The sequence below is a fragment of the Nematolebias whitei genome, chromosome 11 (genome assembly GCF_014905685.2).
Source record: "Nematolebias whitei isolate Nwh7 chromosome 11, NemWhi1, whole genome shotgun sequence".
Classification (NCBI taxonomy): domain Eukaryota; kingdom Metazoa; phylum Chordata; class Actinopteri; order Cyprinodontiformes; family Rivulidae; genus Nematolebias; species Nematolebias whitei.
Window position 1 is genome coordinate 49,259,828 of NC_056508.1, and position 16,225 is coordinate 49,276,052.

The 16,225-nt window shown below is 45.8% G+C and overlaps 1 protein-coding gene across 1 annotated transcript in view; it reads left to right on the plus strand.

The window, feature by feature from the left end:
• The window catches only part of plxnb3 (plexin B3), a 68,470-nt gene that overhangs the window by 22,533 nt on the left and 29,712 nt on the right, over positions 1-16,225 (plus strand). Inside the window, exons 2-3 of the mRNA XM_037684612.1 lie at positions 4,788-5,520; positions 5,629-5,808. Coding sequence (XP_037540540.1) covers positions 4,945-5,520; positions 5,629-5,808 — 756 coding nt within the window. The 5' untranslated portion in view covers positions 4,788-4,944. The remainder of the gene's footprint in view (positions 1-4,787; positions 5,521-5,628; positions 5,809-16,225) is intronic.

A 16,225-nucleotide genomic window follows, 5' to 3' on the forward strand; every position in this document is an offset into this window, starting at 1 on the left:
AAAAAGGCAACAATAACAAATAATGCTGTCGGGGCAGCGATACTACTTACATTCGTAGGAAAAACAGGAAATACCAAGGCACTAGGAGACGACCGTGAAGATGCAGCTTAAGCACCTAATGCTCCCCTGCCTGAGATGCAGGAGAGCACAGTATATAAAGGGGAGTCTCTAATTAAACACAATACGTGGCACCTGAAAGTCATTAACTATCTGCACAGAGCAGGGCAGGTGCAGATCGTTACAGTATCCCCCTCTCTAATAAATGGCACCTGACGTTCTAAAATACCCCAACCCAACTTGGGTGGCGGGGAAAAAACCAATGGCCGGAGGGCACCAAAAACAAACAAACAATATAGGAGCAGAAGCGGAGTCCGTCTGTAACCCCACGGAGCAGGAGAGGTGAGGAGCGTCTGCCGGGACCCCCTCGGAACAGGAGGGGTGAGAAGCGTCCGCCGGGACCCCCTCGGAAACGGAGAGGTGAGGAGCATCTGCTGGGACCCCCTCGGAAACGGAGAGGTGAGGAGCGTCTGCCGGAACCCCCTCGGAAACGTAGAGGTGAGGAGCGTCCGCCGGGACCCCCTCGGAAACGTAGAGGTGATGAGCGTCCGCCGGGACCCCCTCGGAGCAGGGGAAGTGAGATCCACCTCGGGGGCTGCGCGCAGCAACAGGAACCAGAAGAGAGGCAGCAGCGGCTGACGCGGTGACCTCAGAGGCGACAGCAGCGGAGGAGGCAGGAACCAGCAGAGGAGCAGCAGCTGACGTGGTGACCTCAGGAGCAGCAGCAGTAGCGGCTGGCACAGGAGTCACTGGAGGTGTAGGAGTAGTCGCCGACAGAGGAACAACTGAGGACGTGGGACCCACCGGGAGCGTGGACTCATCAGAGGCTGCAGGAGATTTAAAAACTACGGAGACTGCGGTAGGCCTGGAAGCGACCACAGGGGCTGCAGCAGTGAAGTCCACTGGTGGCAGAGCAGGAAACCTCGAGGGCGTGGAAGCCGTCATGGAGTGTGCCAGGTAAGAGCGAGGCGATCTCCTGTCCCACTCTCTTTTCTCTCGATGGACAGTTCTTCCTGTGTTACTTGAAAAATACTCAAAAAAGTGGAGCTGCTTGCTGGGTCTCTTTGTTGAGGGGAGCATTCTGTCACGGTCGAGCGGTGGTTGAGACCCAAATGCAAGCAGGACTCCAACAAGGTTACAAAAAATGCGTTTTAATCACAAAAAGGCAACAATAACAAATAATGCTGTCGGGGCAGCGATACTACTGACATTCGTAGGAAAAACAGGAAATACCAAGGCACTAGGAGACGACCGTGAAGATGCAGCTTAAGCACCTAATGCTCCCCTGCCTGAGATGCAGGAGAGCACAGTATATAAAGGGGAATCTCTAATTAAACACAATATGTGGCACCTGAGAGTCATTAACTATCTGCACAGAGCAGGGCAGGCGCAGATCGTTACAGACATATGTTTTTGTTTTTCAGATACACCTGGACCTATATCTGGACCTACCATTCTGTGTTTGTTTGCCTCTACTTCCTGTCCTCTTAAACCCCATTGATCAAAGCAGATGGCCACTTGTCCTGAGCCTGGTTCTGTGGAGGTTTCTTCCTGTTAAAAGGGAGTCTTTCCTTTCCACTGTTGCCATTGTGCTTGCTCATGATGGGAGACTGCAATGAAGTGAAGATTCAACTTGTCTGCTGCTTCCTTAGATAGAGAACTTTACTAATAGTCTTTTCTATGTATGTGAATGTTCCTGTAAAGTGCCCTGAGACAACTGTGTTGTGATTTGGTGCTATATAAATAAAGTGAATTGAATTGAACTTTGCTGACATCCTTTTGTCACAAATCACTCCTGAAATTTTCTCCATCACTCCATCCTGCCTGGACTCTCTTCTTCTCCTCTTTACCACACTCCCCATTTTCCTGGACAGTGGACCCCCAAGTACTTAAAGTCCTGCACCTTTGTGACCTCTGCTCCTTGTATCCTCACTGTTCCACCTCTTCCATCTAATTCACACACCTGTACTCTGTCTTACTACGGCTGACTTTCATTCCTCTTCTTTCAAGTGCATACCTCCACCTCTTCAAGTTCTCGGGGGGTCCGAGATAGGGTAAAGGCAGGGGAGTCTACCCGAGACCCGGAAGTGCCAGGTTTGATCCCCAGTCATTCCCACATGTCCTGGTGCCTCTGAGCAAGACACCTAATCCCCAATTGCTCCCCAGAGGCTTACATAGCTGCCCTCATCATTTACCCGGGCTTGGGACCAGCACAAGAGATACACTGGCTTGTGCTCTCTAGTGGCTGGTTTAACTGTGTATCATCAGCATAATGAAAATGTATCCCATGTTGTTTAATAACTTTAACTAATGGAAGAATTTATAAAATAGAGTATTTGTCCAGGCACTGAGCCCTGAGGAACTCCATGACTATGTTTGGATTATGAAGAATAATTGTTATTTACATTTACTAATTGGAATCTATCAGATAAATATGATTTAATCCAATTTAGAGCCGTTCCTATAATCTCAATATCATATTCAAGTCTCTGTAATACAAACCGGATTCCAAAAAAGTTGGGACACTAAACAAATTGTGAATAAAAACTGAATGCAATGATGTGGAGGTGCCAACATCTAATATTTTATTCAGAATAGAACACAAATCACAGATCAAAAGTTTAAACTGAGAGAATGTATCATTTTAAGGGAAAAATCTGTTGTTTCCAAATTTCATGGCGTCAACAAATCCCAAAAAAGTTGGGACAAGTCCATTTTTACCACTGTGTGGCATCCCCCCTTCTTCTTCCAACACTCAACAGACGTCTGGGGACAGAGGAGACCAGTTTCTCAAGTTTAGAAATAGGAATGCTCTCCCATTCATGTCTAATACAGGCCTCTAACTGTTCAATCGTCTTGGGCCTTCTTTGTCGCACCTTCCTCTTTATGATGCGCCAAATGTTCTCTATAGGTGAAAGATCTGGACTGCAGGCTGGCCATTTCAGCACCCGGATCCTTCTCCTTCGTAGCCATGATGTTGTGATTGCTGCAGAATGTGGTCTGGCATTATCGTGTTGAAAAATGCAGGGTCTTCCCTGAAAGAGATGACGTCTAGATGGGAGCATATGTTGTTCTAGAACCTGAACATAGTTCTGTGCATTAATGGTGCCTTTCCAGACATGCAAGCTGCCCATGCCACAAGCGCTCATGCAACCCCATACCATCAGTGATGCAGGCTTCTGAACGGAGCGTTGATAACAACTTGGACTATCCTTGTCCTCTCTGGTCCGGATGACATGGCGTCCCAGTGTTCCATAAAGAACTTCAAATCGTGACTCATCTGACCACAGAACAGTCTTCCATTTTGCCACACTCCATTTTAAATGACCCCTGGCCCAGTGCAAACGTCTGAGCTTGTGGAGCTTGCTTAGAAATGGCTTCCTCTTTGCACTGTAGAGTTTCAACTGGCAACGGCGGATGGCACGGTGGATTGTGTTCACTGACAATGCTTTCTGGAAGTATTCCTGAGCCCATTCTGTTATTTCCTTGACAGTGGCATTCCTGTTTGAGGTGCAGTGACGTTTAAGGGCCCGGATATCATGAGCATCCAGTAGAGTTTTACGGCCTTGACCCTTATGCACAGCGATTGTTCCAGATTCTCTGAATCTTTTGATGATGTTATGCACAGTTGATGATGATAACTTAAAAGTCTTTGCTATTTTACGCTGGGTAACACCATTCTGGTATTGTTGCACTATCTTTCTGCGCAACAATGGTGGAATTGGTGATCCACTTACCATCTTGGCTTCTGAGAGACACTGACACTCTGAGAAACTCTTTTTATACCCAATCATGTTATCAATTGACCTAATTAGTGTTAATTGGTTTTCCAGCTGTTCGTTATATGCTCAATTTCCTTTTTCCAGCCACTTATTGCTACTTGTCCCAACTTTTTTGTGATTTGTTGACACTGTGAAATTTTGAATCAACATATTTTTCCTTTAAAATGTTACATTTACTCAGATTAAACTTTTGATCTGTCATCTATGTTATATTACGAATAAAATATTGACATTTGCCATCTCCACATCATTGCATTCAGTTTTTATTCACAATTTGTTTAGTGTCCCAACTTTTTTGGAATCCGGTTTGTAGAATATTATGATCAACTGTATCAAATGCAGCACTGAGGTCTAACAGCACCGGTATAGACACAAGTCCATTGTCTGAGGCCATGAGAATATCATTAGTAACTTTCACCAGTGCAGTTTCTGTGCTATGATAAGCTCTAAACCCTGAAACCCTTCACACAGATTATTTTTTTGTAGATGTTCACGCAACTGACCTACAACTATTTTCTCAAGAATTTTTTAGATGAAAGTTAGATTAGATATAGGTCTATAGCTGTCTAGGATTCCTGAATCAAGATCAGACTTCTTAAGTAAAGGTTTAATTACAGTAACCTTAAAGTGCTGTGGGACATAACCATTCATTTGAGACAAATTAGGCAGATCTAAAAGGTGGTTGTTAATTAAGGGAAATATGTCTTTAAATAGCCTGGTTGGGATCGGATCTAACAAACACGTGGATGGTTTGGATGAAGCTATTGTTTTTGACAATTCATAGAGCTCAACAGGACAAAAACAGTCTATATTTGATTTAATGAAAAAATTATTACTGCTAATTTTAGTTTGTTTTTGTAAAAAATGTTATTGTTTGAAATTTTTTTTGACTCATCGTGTCCTAAGCTAAAACATGTCTCATCATTTTATGCCCTGATTTCTCTGAAGGAGTCTGTCAAACATCTCTCAGATCCTTTATCGAACCTCCAACCCCGTCGACACTCAGTACGTTGCTGCCAATGACCCTCGAGTCTCCACTGTTGGTGTGATAATAACCACAAGGAACAAACAGGAAGGAGGTGGTGCTGGCAGCATTTTGCATTTGATGCTGGTTGGTCGAGGCTACACTAGCAAAGGTCCCGGAGATATCCCGCCAATCACAACACGACGTCTCTCCCCAGTGACTCCATCCAAAAGAGCCTTCTCACAGGAAGAGGAGCTTGGAAAACTAGTTGTAGGAAGTTACTCCGAGTACAACAATCACTTTGTGAAAGCTTTTGTCCACAGAGACTATATCTACTTCCTGTTTTCCCGACGAGACATGTGGCACAAGAAAGAGTACCAGACATATGCCTCTAGGCTCTGCACCACTGACCGCAGCTTCTACTCCTACATGGAGGTGCCGCTGCTGTGCCGTGGGGGCTACAATCTGGCACAGGGAGCATGGCTTGGAAACCACTCAGGAGAGCCAGCTCTGTTTGTCGTCATGGCAGCTGGCCAGGCCTCAACTCCTGTAGCAACAAGTAGCTCTGCACTCTGTATTTTTGGGATGGCCAAACTGGATGCCATGATGCGGCGAGCACAGGAAGTATGTTACACAGAGAGAGGGCAGGGCAGTGGCGGACAGCAGGAGGCGTACATTGAGTACGCTGTGTCATCGACATGTCTCAAATTACCAAAGGTAAAACACGTATGATGTCACATGATAATGTCATTATTCAGTGCCATTGGGTCCTTCTGGTGTTCCTATCTCGAATTGTTTTATCTAAATGTAACTTCTATTTTCTAGGACTCTCTCTCAGAATACTCCTGCGGGGGAGAACACACCCCCAACCCTATCGCCAGCGCTGTGCCACTTCAAGCCACACCCATCATCACCCTGCCCACACAACTGACTGCTGTTGCTGCAGCAACAGAGGCCGGACACACTATAGCTTTCCTGGGAGATAAAGAGGGACGACTGCACAAGGTGACCATGTGCACTCACACTAGCACATATACAGAACATACAAACAACATGCAAAATACATGTAAATAACATATATGAAACATGTAAACAACATGCAAATAACATGTAACTAGCCTGCACACAACATTCAAAGAGCATGTGAACACACGCAAATAAGATGCAAACAACATGTAAACAACACACAAACAACACACAAACACGTAAATAACATGTAAACAACATGAAAACAACATGCAAACAACATGCAAAGAACACACAACATGTAAATAACATGTAAGTAACATGTAAATTTGGGGGAATGGTGGCGCAGAGACTAGAGAAGATAGGCCTGGGATCGGAAAGTCGCAGGTTCAGCTCCCAGTACCATCAACATCAAAATGTGGGTGGAAAAGGTGAAACACCCACACCTGTCTCCACCCTCATTTGCCCCACTCTGGACCCCGGAGCAAGGCCCTTAACACCCCCCACCACCACCCACCACCACCATTTGCTCCCCCCAAAAAATAGGTCACTCTTGAAAATTAGTTCTCGTTACGCAATAAGGCTACCTGTATAAATAAAGGGTAAATGAAAAAAAATCTGCAAACAACATGCAAAGAACATGTAAATAACATGTAAATAAGATGTTTTCATGTAATCATGTCCACTGTGTAGAAGTATTTTACACTAGAAACACCACAAAACAAGACAGCAACGTGCAATGTCATCAGAGCCATAGTACCACATTAAACCGCGGTAAAGTTAGTTTTACGATGGACTTTCGAGCTCCGGGGCTTCAGCGGTCTGTTATTTTCATTCAGTCCGAAGAAGGCTGTCTGATTTTGGTCCGCCACGCTCACTCTAACCCGCTCTGTCTGTTTGTCTCCGAGGAGGGGCAGACTGAGCGCGGCTGACCGAGATCAGGCTGCTTGCTGCAGATTGAACAAGAAAAACACATCACTGAAGCCCCGGAGCTCGAATGTTTACAGAGAAGTTGCTAAACTTCATCATAATTAATGACCAACCTCTATCAGTTGTAGAAAACGAAGGATTTCACAGCTTGATACTTGCATCCAAGATATAGTTTACTCTCCAGGAGATATTTATCAGTTCAACAGTAGACAATCATAAAAAACATGATTACAAGAAATATCCCCATGCATGCTCAATATTCCAGGTAGAAAAATCCAAAAAAGTTCAATCTGGTCCTCTGGACATTCAAAAAAACAAAAAACATAACAAAGCAAAAAAATGTAGAAACGTTTCGTCTCTCATCCAAGAGACTTCCTCAGTCTGAGGTGCTGTTTTCAGCTCAGTCTCTTAAATAGCACCTTCTCAGAGTGGATCAACCAGTTTTGCTGCTGACAACCAGAACCAGCTGATCACATGCTCAAGAAGGACCATCAGCCTAACAATGGATCATTAGCACCTGATGGCTGTTTACTATTCACAGGGGGTTGAGTGATACTAGCAATCACAGCATTGTAAGAGGGGGACAGTTGAACCTGGAGGCCTCCACCCCTGTTTAATGGATGATTTCTTTTCACAAAGATGGCCTCCTTTACTCCTCTCTCAAACCATCGTTCCTCAAAAGGGCCTTCTCCTGCTCTGCTCCTGTTTCCTGGAATATCTTACAAAAACATTTGAAGCTCTTGACCTTGACCTCTCTAAGTGGCTTTAAGAATCTGTTGGACTCCTGGCAGGGACCAATGCAGACATGTTCCTGTTTTTAGTTTTCTACATTTGCCTTAGAATCTAGCTGTTTTTTGTTACTTTTTTAGCCATCCTATTTGTTAAAAAAAAAAAATAAATTGTATGACTTTTTATATCTGTTTATTGTTGTCGCTGTTGTCCATTGTTGTCATCATTCTTTGTTAAATCATGTCTGTCTTGTAAATGAGTCCTCGAGGCTCAATGGGATTTACCTGTCTAAATAAAGGTTGAATGAAAGGTGTTGACGTCAATTTGAACCCCGCCCACTGGAACCAGTACTGAAAGCATAATGGAAACACAACCTGTACTGGACCGAGTAGAGTAGAGCTGTGCTGTTCCGGTACTACAGGTACTAATGGAAAAGAGGCATAAGTCTCTGACCCATCTCAATATCAAGCATGTCGTTCATTAGGATTTACCTGCTGCCTGCTCTGGTTTGGACTCTCCAGCTGCTCATCCACCACCACCCGGCGTCTGGCCTTCTCCATTACTCAGCGGTCGAGCTCCTTCGCCTTCGTTTCCCACCAGCCGTGCCGCCTGTGCTCCCTCTTCAGGACATTGCCTTCCATCCTCGTCGGAGATACATTCACCGTGGCTCCCGCTGTAGACTCCACGCTGACAAGACTAACCCCATAAACTCCATCTGGTCTGACTCTCACCATTCTTCACGCCACAATACTCGGGCAGCTAACAGTAGTAGCCTGTTAGCCAGCCTAGCTCGGTCGGCTAATGCTCCGGTCGCTACCAACTCCTCCTCCGTAAAGTTTGGCCTTCTGAACGTTTGCTCACTCACTGGCAAAGGTCAGCTTATTCAAGATCTAATATCTGACCGCAAGCTAGATTTTATTTGCCTAACAGAAACGGGGCAACAACAAAATTACTTTTTCCACCTGAATGAATCTACCCCACTGGGGTTTGTTTACATAGCAAAATCCCACGAGTCTGACCATGGAGGAGTTCTCACGATTATTCTCCGTGAGAACTGAAAGGTCACGCCTGTCCACACACCTCCCTCCCCCTCCTTTGAGCACACTGTGTGTCTATTCTCCAGCCCTACCCCCACCGTTGTTGCCACTTTCTACCGCTCGCCCAAAATTAACAACTCTTTTATAAATGACTTTGCTGCTCTAATCGCCCATCTCTCAGCTCTTTCACCCAACATTATTCTACTTGGAGACTTCAACATTCATATGGATGAAGACAACAACCCCCTCACCAGAGACTTCACATCCTGCTTTGACAGCTGTGGCTTCCAGCAGTTCATTAACTTTCCAACCCACATAAAGGGCCACACTTTTGACTTATTATGCTGCTCTGGACTCTCTCCTCTTAACTTTTCTTCTGATGAACTTCCATTTACTGATCACCTCATGATTTCCTTCAGTGTCAATCTTAAATTTTCTTCCGAGAAACCTCAACACATTCTTTCCTTCCGTAATATTAAGAATATCAAACATGACATTCTTTCGTCTCATATTAATAATACCTTCTTCACCTTCAATTCTTCTAACCCGAATGATCTTGTCACATTCTACAATAACAGCCTCACCAACGTCCTTAACTCTGTTGCTCCTTTGAAAACCCGGTCTGTCTCCTTCTCCAACTCTGCACCCTGGTTCACGCCAGAACTTCGTTCTCTGAAATCCAAATGTCGGAGGTTAGAGCGACTCTATAATTCAATTCAAAAATACTTTATTAATTTCAAAGGGAAATTATTTGTTGTTGTAACTCGTTATCCTCATTTCATTAAGAGATGTTATAGATACTGATGGCTGTAGGCAGGAAGGATCTCTTGTAAAGGTCCATTCCACAGTGGATCCTAAGAAACTGGCTGCAGATGCCGTTTGATCCGTCCACCCAAACTCGGCTGGCCTCTCGGTTCCTTTGGGCTGTAGGACCGCCCGAATGCCGGCAGAACTCCTCCCAGAGCGATGGCCACGCCTCCCAGCAGGCTGCCGAGCTCCTCGTCGCTGTGGACAGCCAACTGTACCATACCATACCATACTACTTTATTTATAAAGCACTTAAAACAGCAACAAGGCCAACCAAAGTGCTGTACAGACAAAACAACAGGTAACACACAAAGCAAAATACAAAATGAGGTAAATCAGAATATAGACAAAAAACAATGCAGATAATGGCGACAAACCAGTGTGGAGCATACAGGATCAAAACACAGATCATCTTGTGTTGAAAGCTATTGAATAGTAGTGAGTTTTTAAACGGGACTTGAAAACCGAGAGGGAGGGGGCCTGTCTGACAAGCAGAGGTAACTCGTTCCAGAGTCTTGGTCCTGCTACAGAGAAGGCCCTGTCACCTCTGCGCTTAAGACGAGTTCCTGGAACTGTGAGGAGCAACTGGTCCGCTGACCTCAGGGAGCGTGGTGGGACATACGGTTGTAGCAAATCAGAGAGATGGGGGGGCGACACTGTTCAGTGATTTGTAGACATACATGAGTATTTTGAACTGGATTCAAAAGTGAACCGGTAACCAGTACAGTGAGGGCAAAACTGGTGTAATGTGCTCTCTTTTGCCTGTACTGGTTAAAAATAGGGCTGCTGCATTCTGGACCAGTTGTAGTCGTGCAATGGAGGTCTGACTGATACCAAACAGGAGCGAATTGCAGTAATCAAGCCTAGATGTAATGAATGCATGTATTGCTGTCTCCAGGTTCTTTTTGGACAATATGGGCTTCAGTTTAGACAGCCGCCTCAGTTGGAAGAAGCATGATCAGGGAAGGGTCCATTATCACGCCCAGATTAGTGACTCATTGTTTTTCTGACAGGGTTAGAGCGGAAAGGTCGATGCAGTGGTTTGTGATTGTGTCGTTGGGAGGGAACAACATGACTTCAGACTTCTTTTCATTGAAACTTGAGAAATTTAAAGCCATCCAGTCCCTGATGTCAGCCAGGCAGTTGAGCAGCGGTTGAATAGAGCATGTACCATTGTGTCTTAGGGGGAAGTAAATTTGACAGTCATAGGCATAGAATTGGAAGGGCATGTTGTGTTTCCGGAAAATAGCACCAAGCGGCAGCAGGTATAAAGAGAATAGGAGGGGACCCGGTATGGAACCCTGCGGAACCTGTACTGTAAGGAACTGTAGGTGCCGAGGGACGATCCTGTCCTTCCACCGTCATGAACCGTGTTTCCTGCTAGTTCCAGGATCTCAGTGGTCAGGCACTCGAGCACAGCTGGCAGGTAGATGAGAATGCATCCACAGAACATCCTTTTCAACTCATTTGAGATTTGGGGCTGTAGTTGAGATATTATTTGAGCTTTTGAGATATTAATCAGCTGCTGTTGGTTGTAGAAAACTGCCTTGTTGCCATGGTTACGCATCATAACAAATGTCCAAAACTAAAAAAGTTTCAGTAAAAATCCTTCTAGCTGCACAGCATCTGATACCAGAGGAAACAATCATCCAAAAAATGTGATTTACATCCAGAAAAAGAGGAATTAGTTTCCAACACCAAAATATCAGCATGAAAGTAACAGAGCTGCTCCAATATGCAGCCACTTTGAGCGGTGCAATTCTAGAACATCATAAGAAATAAGAAATCATAAGAAATCCGGTCTCACAATTCACAAGGAATTCTATGCGAACCACGTCATCCAGTATAAGGACAGTATTTCTCAAGCCAAATCCAGCTACTTCTCTGACATCATCGGTTCCAGTGTTGGCAATTCAAAGACTTTGTTCTCTCTCCTTAACCGTTCAGTCTCATGTCCTAACTCATGACCATCTCACGTGTTTTCCACAGAATTTTGCAACTCTCTGATGTCTTACTTCAATGAAAAGATTCTTCCAATTCATAAACACCTTGGACCTAATACCGCCCCCAGCATCTATGTTGAACTCCCCTCTCCCTCCCTCCCCTTCTCTGTCTTCTCCCTCCCCTCTGCTGATGACATTGCTGACATTATCAGCAAGTCTAAGTCCTCATCCTTTCAGCTTGATCCATTTCCCACAGTTCTTGTTAAATCCTGTCTCCCGTCTCTGCTCCCCATCATCACTAAAGGTGCATTCACACCAGCCCTGTTTAGTCCGCTTTAATCAAACTCTAGCTCGTTTTCCTAGGAAGTCCGGTTCGTTTGGGGAGGTGTGAATGCGCCATCGAACTCTGTCACGGAACAAAAAGGTGAGCTCTGGCCCGGGCTAAAACCTAGGTCTTGGTCCGGTAGAAGAAAACTCCAGCGTGGTTCGAGTACAGTGAGAATGCAATCAGACCAGGCCCCGCTTCACAAGCAAGAAGTGGAGTACAGTGCAGGGCAAACAAACACACATTTCTCTTAGCTCATATGGAGCCGTCAGCTGCCTTTATGTGCAAAACAATATTCTCCATGGTCTTCTGCCTCATCTTCTGCTCATACTGCATGTAGCCCCCGTGGTGGATCCCACACTGCACGCAGCCCCCAAGGTGGATCCCACACCACTCCTGGTCCGTCCACTGAGTTCCTTGCTGCTGGCCCGTCTGCTGAGCTTCTCGCTGCTGCTGGCCCGTCTGCTGAGCTCCTCACCTCTGACCCATCTGCTGAGCTCCTCGCCAGTGACCTGTCTGTTGAGCTCCTCGCCACTGACCCGTCTGCTGTGGTCCTCGCTCCTGGTTTGCCCGCTGAGGCCCTCGCTCCTGGTCCGTCCATTGAGGTCCTCGCTTCTGCTTCGCCCGCTGAGGTCCTCGCTTCTGCTCCACCCACTGAGGTCCTCGCTTCTGCTCTGCCCGACCTGTTCCTGCCTGTTGGACAACCTCTCGGCTGCCCGCCTAACTATCCCCAGCCTGGTGGATGGTCTCCCGGCTGCCTGTCTGACCTGTTCCTGCTTTTTGTACAATCTCACAATTTAAAAAAGTTAAATCTGGTCCTCTGGACATTCAAAAAAACAAAACAAAGCAAATCAACAAAAAATGTAGAAACGTTTTGTCTCTCATCCGAGAGACTTCCTCAGTCTGAGGAGCTGTTTTCAGCTCAGTCTCTTAAATAGCACCGTCTCAGAGTGGATCAACCAGTTTGCTGCTGACAACCAAAACCAGCTGATCACATGCTCAAGAAGGACCATCAGCCTAACAATGGATCATTAGCACACTGATGGCTGTTTACTGTTCACAGAGGGCTGAGTGATACTAGCAATCACAGCATTGTAAGAGGGGGACAGTTGAACCCGGAGGCCTCCACCCCTGTTTAATGATGGACGATTTCTTTTCACAAAGATGGCCTCCTTTACTCCTCTCTCAAACCATCGTTCCTCTCTGTCCAGGATGTGAACATCTTCATCCCTGAAAGAGTGACCACTGGCCTGGAGATGAGTGTAGACCGCAGAGTCCTGGCCTGATGATGTTGATCTTCTGTGCTGGGCCATCCTTTTGGCCAGTGGCTGTTTTGTTTCCCCGATGTAGGACTGATCACAGCCCTCCTGACACTGAACAGCATACACAACATTGCTCTGTTTGTGCCGGGGGACTGGATCTTTGAGATGAACCAGTCTTTGCCGTAATGTATTTTGGGGTTTAAAAGCCACTGGGACGTTATGTTTAGAAAATAAACGTCTCAGTTTCTCTGATACTCCCTCAACATATGGAATGACCACTGGTCTGGGTCTGGGTTCCTCCTTTTCACCTGTTGGTTGACTGGAGTCCTGTTTGGGTTTCTTCTCTGCTTTCAGGAAGGCCCAGTTAGGATATCCACATTGCTCTATAGCCTGTCTTGTGTGGGATTTCTCCTTCTGCCTGGCTCCTGAGCTAGTGGGGACGCTGTCTGCTCTGTGATACAGAGTCCTGATGACTCCTAACTTGTGCTCCAAAGGGTGATGGGAGTCAAACTGCAAATACTGGTCTGTGTGGGTGGGTTTGCGGTACACCTCAGTTTGCAAATGTCCTCTATCAGAGACTGAGACCTCACAGTCCAAGAAAGCCAACTTGCCATTTTTTACATCTTCTCGTGTGAACTTGAGGTATTTGGAACCGATGATGACCTTTTAACAATTTATTTACCTCACTGAGAACGGAGAAAAAGAGAAGGTGTGATTAACTGAGGATCAGAATCAGAATAAACTTTATTTGCATTGCACCGAGATACGAGAACATGTACGTACAGTTGTCCGAAAGATGGGCGGATTGCATGAAGCTGCGGCTATAAATAGCGTGGCCTTTTTATTCTTATTCAGAATAATATTTTGCTTAGATGAAAAAAGGGGAGAAAACATGAGGAGAGACGGTATAAAAAAAGATCTCTCTCACCATGTCCTAGACAGGGCACGATTTGAGGCATAAAAAAAACCTACCACAGCAAAGCAACATAAACAGAAGTTATACATGTACATATTGGCCGGTGAAGACATTGAATTTTTAAGGGAAAGTCGTAGCATAGTCCAGAGCCCCCCCCCCCCCCCCCCCCTTCAGCCATTGTCCAGATAAGAGGTGACATTCATCATCAGATTGGTTGAGGCTCTGTCACATGTCCACGGCCTTGGGGGAGGGAGAGGTGAGGAAACAGACAAAGCATCTTTGTTGTTTTCAAAACATGCCAAGAAGAGTTGGGATACGTTCGGCGTCAAGACAACTGTTTGGGTCAGGCAGAACTCGTGAAATGCTGTTTCTGCCTTTTTAAAGTCTCGCTGGTACATATCCTCCGATGGAACTCCAAAATAGCCGAATTGATCCTTTACGCCAAAAGTCGAGCTCACAACATTCTCCAAGATTCAAAAAAGTTCAGTCAGGTCTTCTGGACATTCAAAAAAACAAAAAACAAAACAAAAAGTGTAGATAAGTTTCGTCTCTCGTCCGAAAGACTTCCTCAGTCTGAGGTTTTGTATTCAGCTCAGTCTCTTAAATAGCACCTTCTCAGAGTGGCTCAACCAGTTTGATGGTGACAACCAAAACCAGCTGCTCACATGGTCAAGAGAGACGAAACATATCTACATTTTTTTGCTTTGTTTTGTTTTTTGTTTTTTTGAATGTCCAGAGGACCAGATTGAACTTTTTTGGATTTTTCTACCTGGATTATTGACCATGCATCATGATTTTTGCCAAGATGGCAGCGCTCAGAGCAGTAGCAGCTTCACAGGCTCCCGGTACCATCCCAGTTTTTAGAAGTTTTGATATTGACTCTGTGCCTGACTCCGCGCGATTTATGCGTGTGAACTATAGCCGAACCTAACTGATGAGAATAGGAGCGGCTTTGCCACAAAATATAGCAGAAATCAGCAACAAACTCAAAACTACAAATGGCAGAATGCAGATCTTAAAGTCATCTACCTGGAAGCTGCAGCAGAGGCGTTCCAGCAGGCAGAAGAGGAAGCGCTGCTCCCACCTTAAGAGGAGAGGATGCCGGGCGGGGGTTATGGTGAGGCTACGAGCTAATGCTAAAGCCGGTAAACTCCCCATGCCGTCTCTCTTTCTGTCGAATGTCCGCTCGTTGGACAACAAGATGGATTTACTTCGTCTGAGAGCGGGCGCCTCAGAAGAGATGAAGAAGTGTGTGGTGCTTTGCCTCACAGAAACGTGGATTACAAGTGAAACGCCGGATACAGTCTTCCAGCTGGATGACAGACTTTTTTTCGAGCGGACCGCTGCAGCGAGCTAACGGGGAAATCACGGGGAGGCGGAGTATGCATTTACGTGATTAAAAGTTGGTGCACGAACTGTACTGTTGTAAATAGCTCATGCTCGAAGGCTTTGGAGCAAATAACTGTGAAATGCCAGCCACATTATCTACCCCGCGAGTTCACGGTGACTTTTATCACAGTTGTTTACATTCCTCCGGACGCTAATGCTAATGAATCACTGCAGGAGCTACATGATATCATCAGCTCGCTGCAGAGCAAACACGCCGAGGCTCTTTACGTGGTAGCCGGAGACTTTAACCACGTGAATCTAAAGGACAGACTCCCAAGCTTTAATTAACATGTGACAATTCCGACACATGGAGACAAGACGCTGGACCGTGTTTACACGAACGTAAAAGATGCATACAAAGCCGAACCCCGCCCCCACCTAGGACTGTCAGACCACACCTCAATCTTCCTAGCTCCCGCTTACATGCCCCCGCTGAGACACTCCAGAACGGTACAAAAGAAATTTAAATGCTGGATCCAGGACAGTGGCCCCATACTGAGAGATTGTTTCGATCGAACAGACTGGCAGGTTTTCAGAGAAGCTGCTGAAAATGGAGGTTCGCTTGATCTTGACCAATACACATCCTCAGTTCTGGGTTACATTAGTACATGTACTGACACTGTCTCCACTATCAGAAATGTTAAAAGCTACCCAAACAGAAAACCTTGGCTGAATGCAGAGGTGCATACCCTGCTGGAAGCCAGGAACACTGCCTTCAGGTCTGGAAACTCAGAAGAGCTGAGTAGGACAAGAAAAGAGCTGGTTGCTGGTATTAAGAGGGCCAAGGCCACATATGCACAGAGGATCGAGGGTCAATTCATCTCACAAGACCCTCGGAGCATGTGGAGGGGCATTATGTGCATAACAGATTATAAAGGAAGGAGCGAACAATGCCCCAAAGACCCATCTCTGCCTGATGCCCTCAACAAGTTCTATGCACGCTTTGAAGACCCGAACAGAACACCCATCACCAGACTCACCTCACCACCGGATGAAGAGCATCTCAGCGTGACCTCAGCCGAAGTAAGGAGTACCTTCAGGAGGATTATTCCACACAAAGCTACTGGCCCAGACAACATCCCCGGAAAAGTGTTGAAGGAATGTGCTGATCAGCTCTG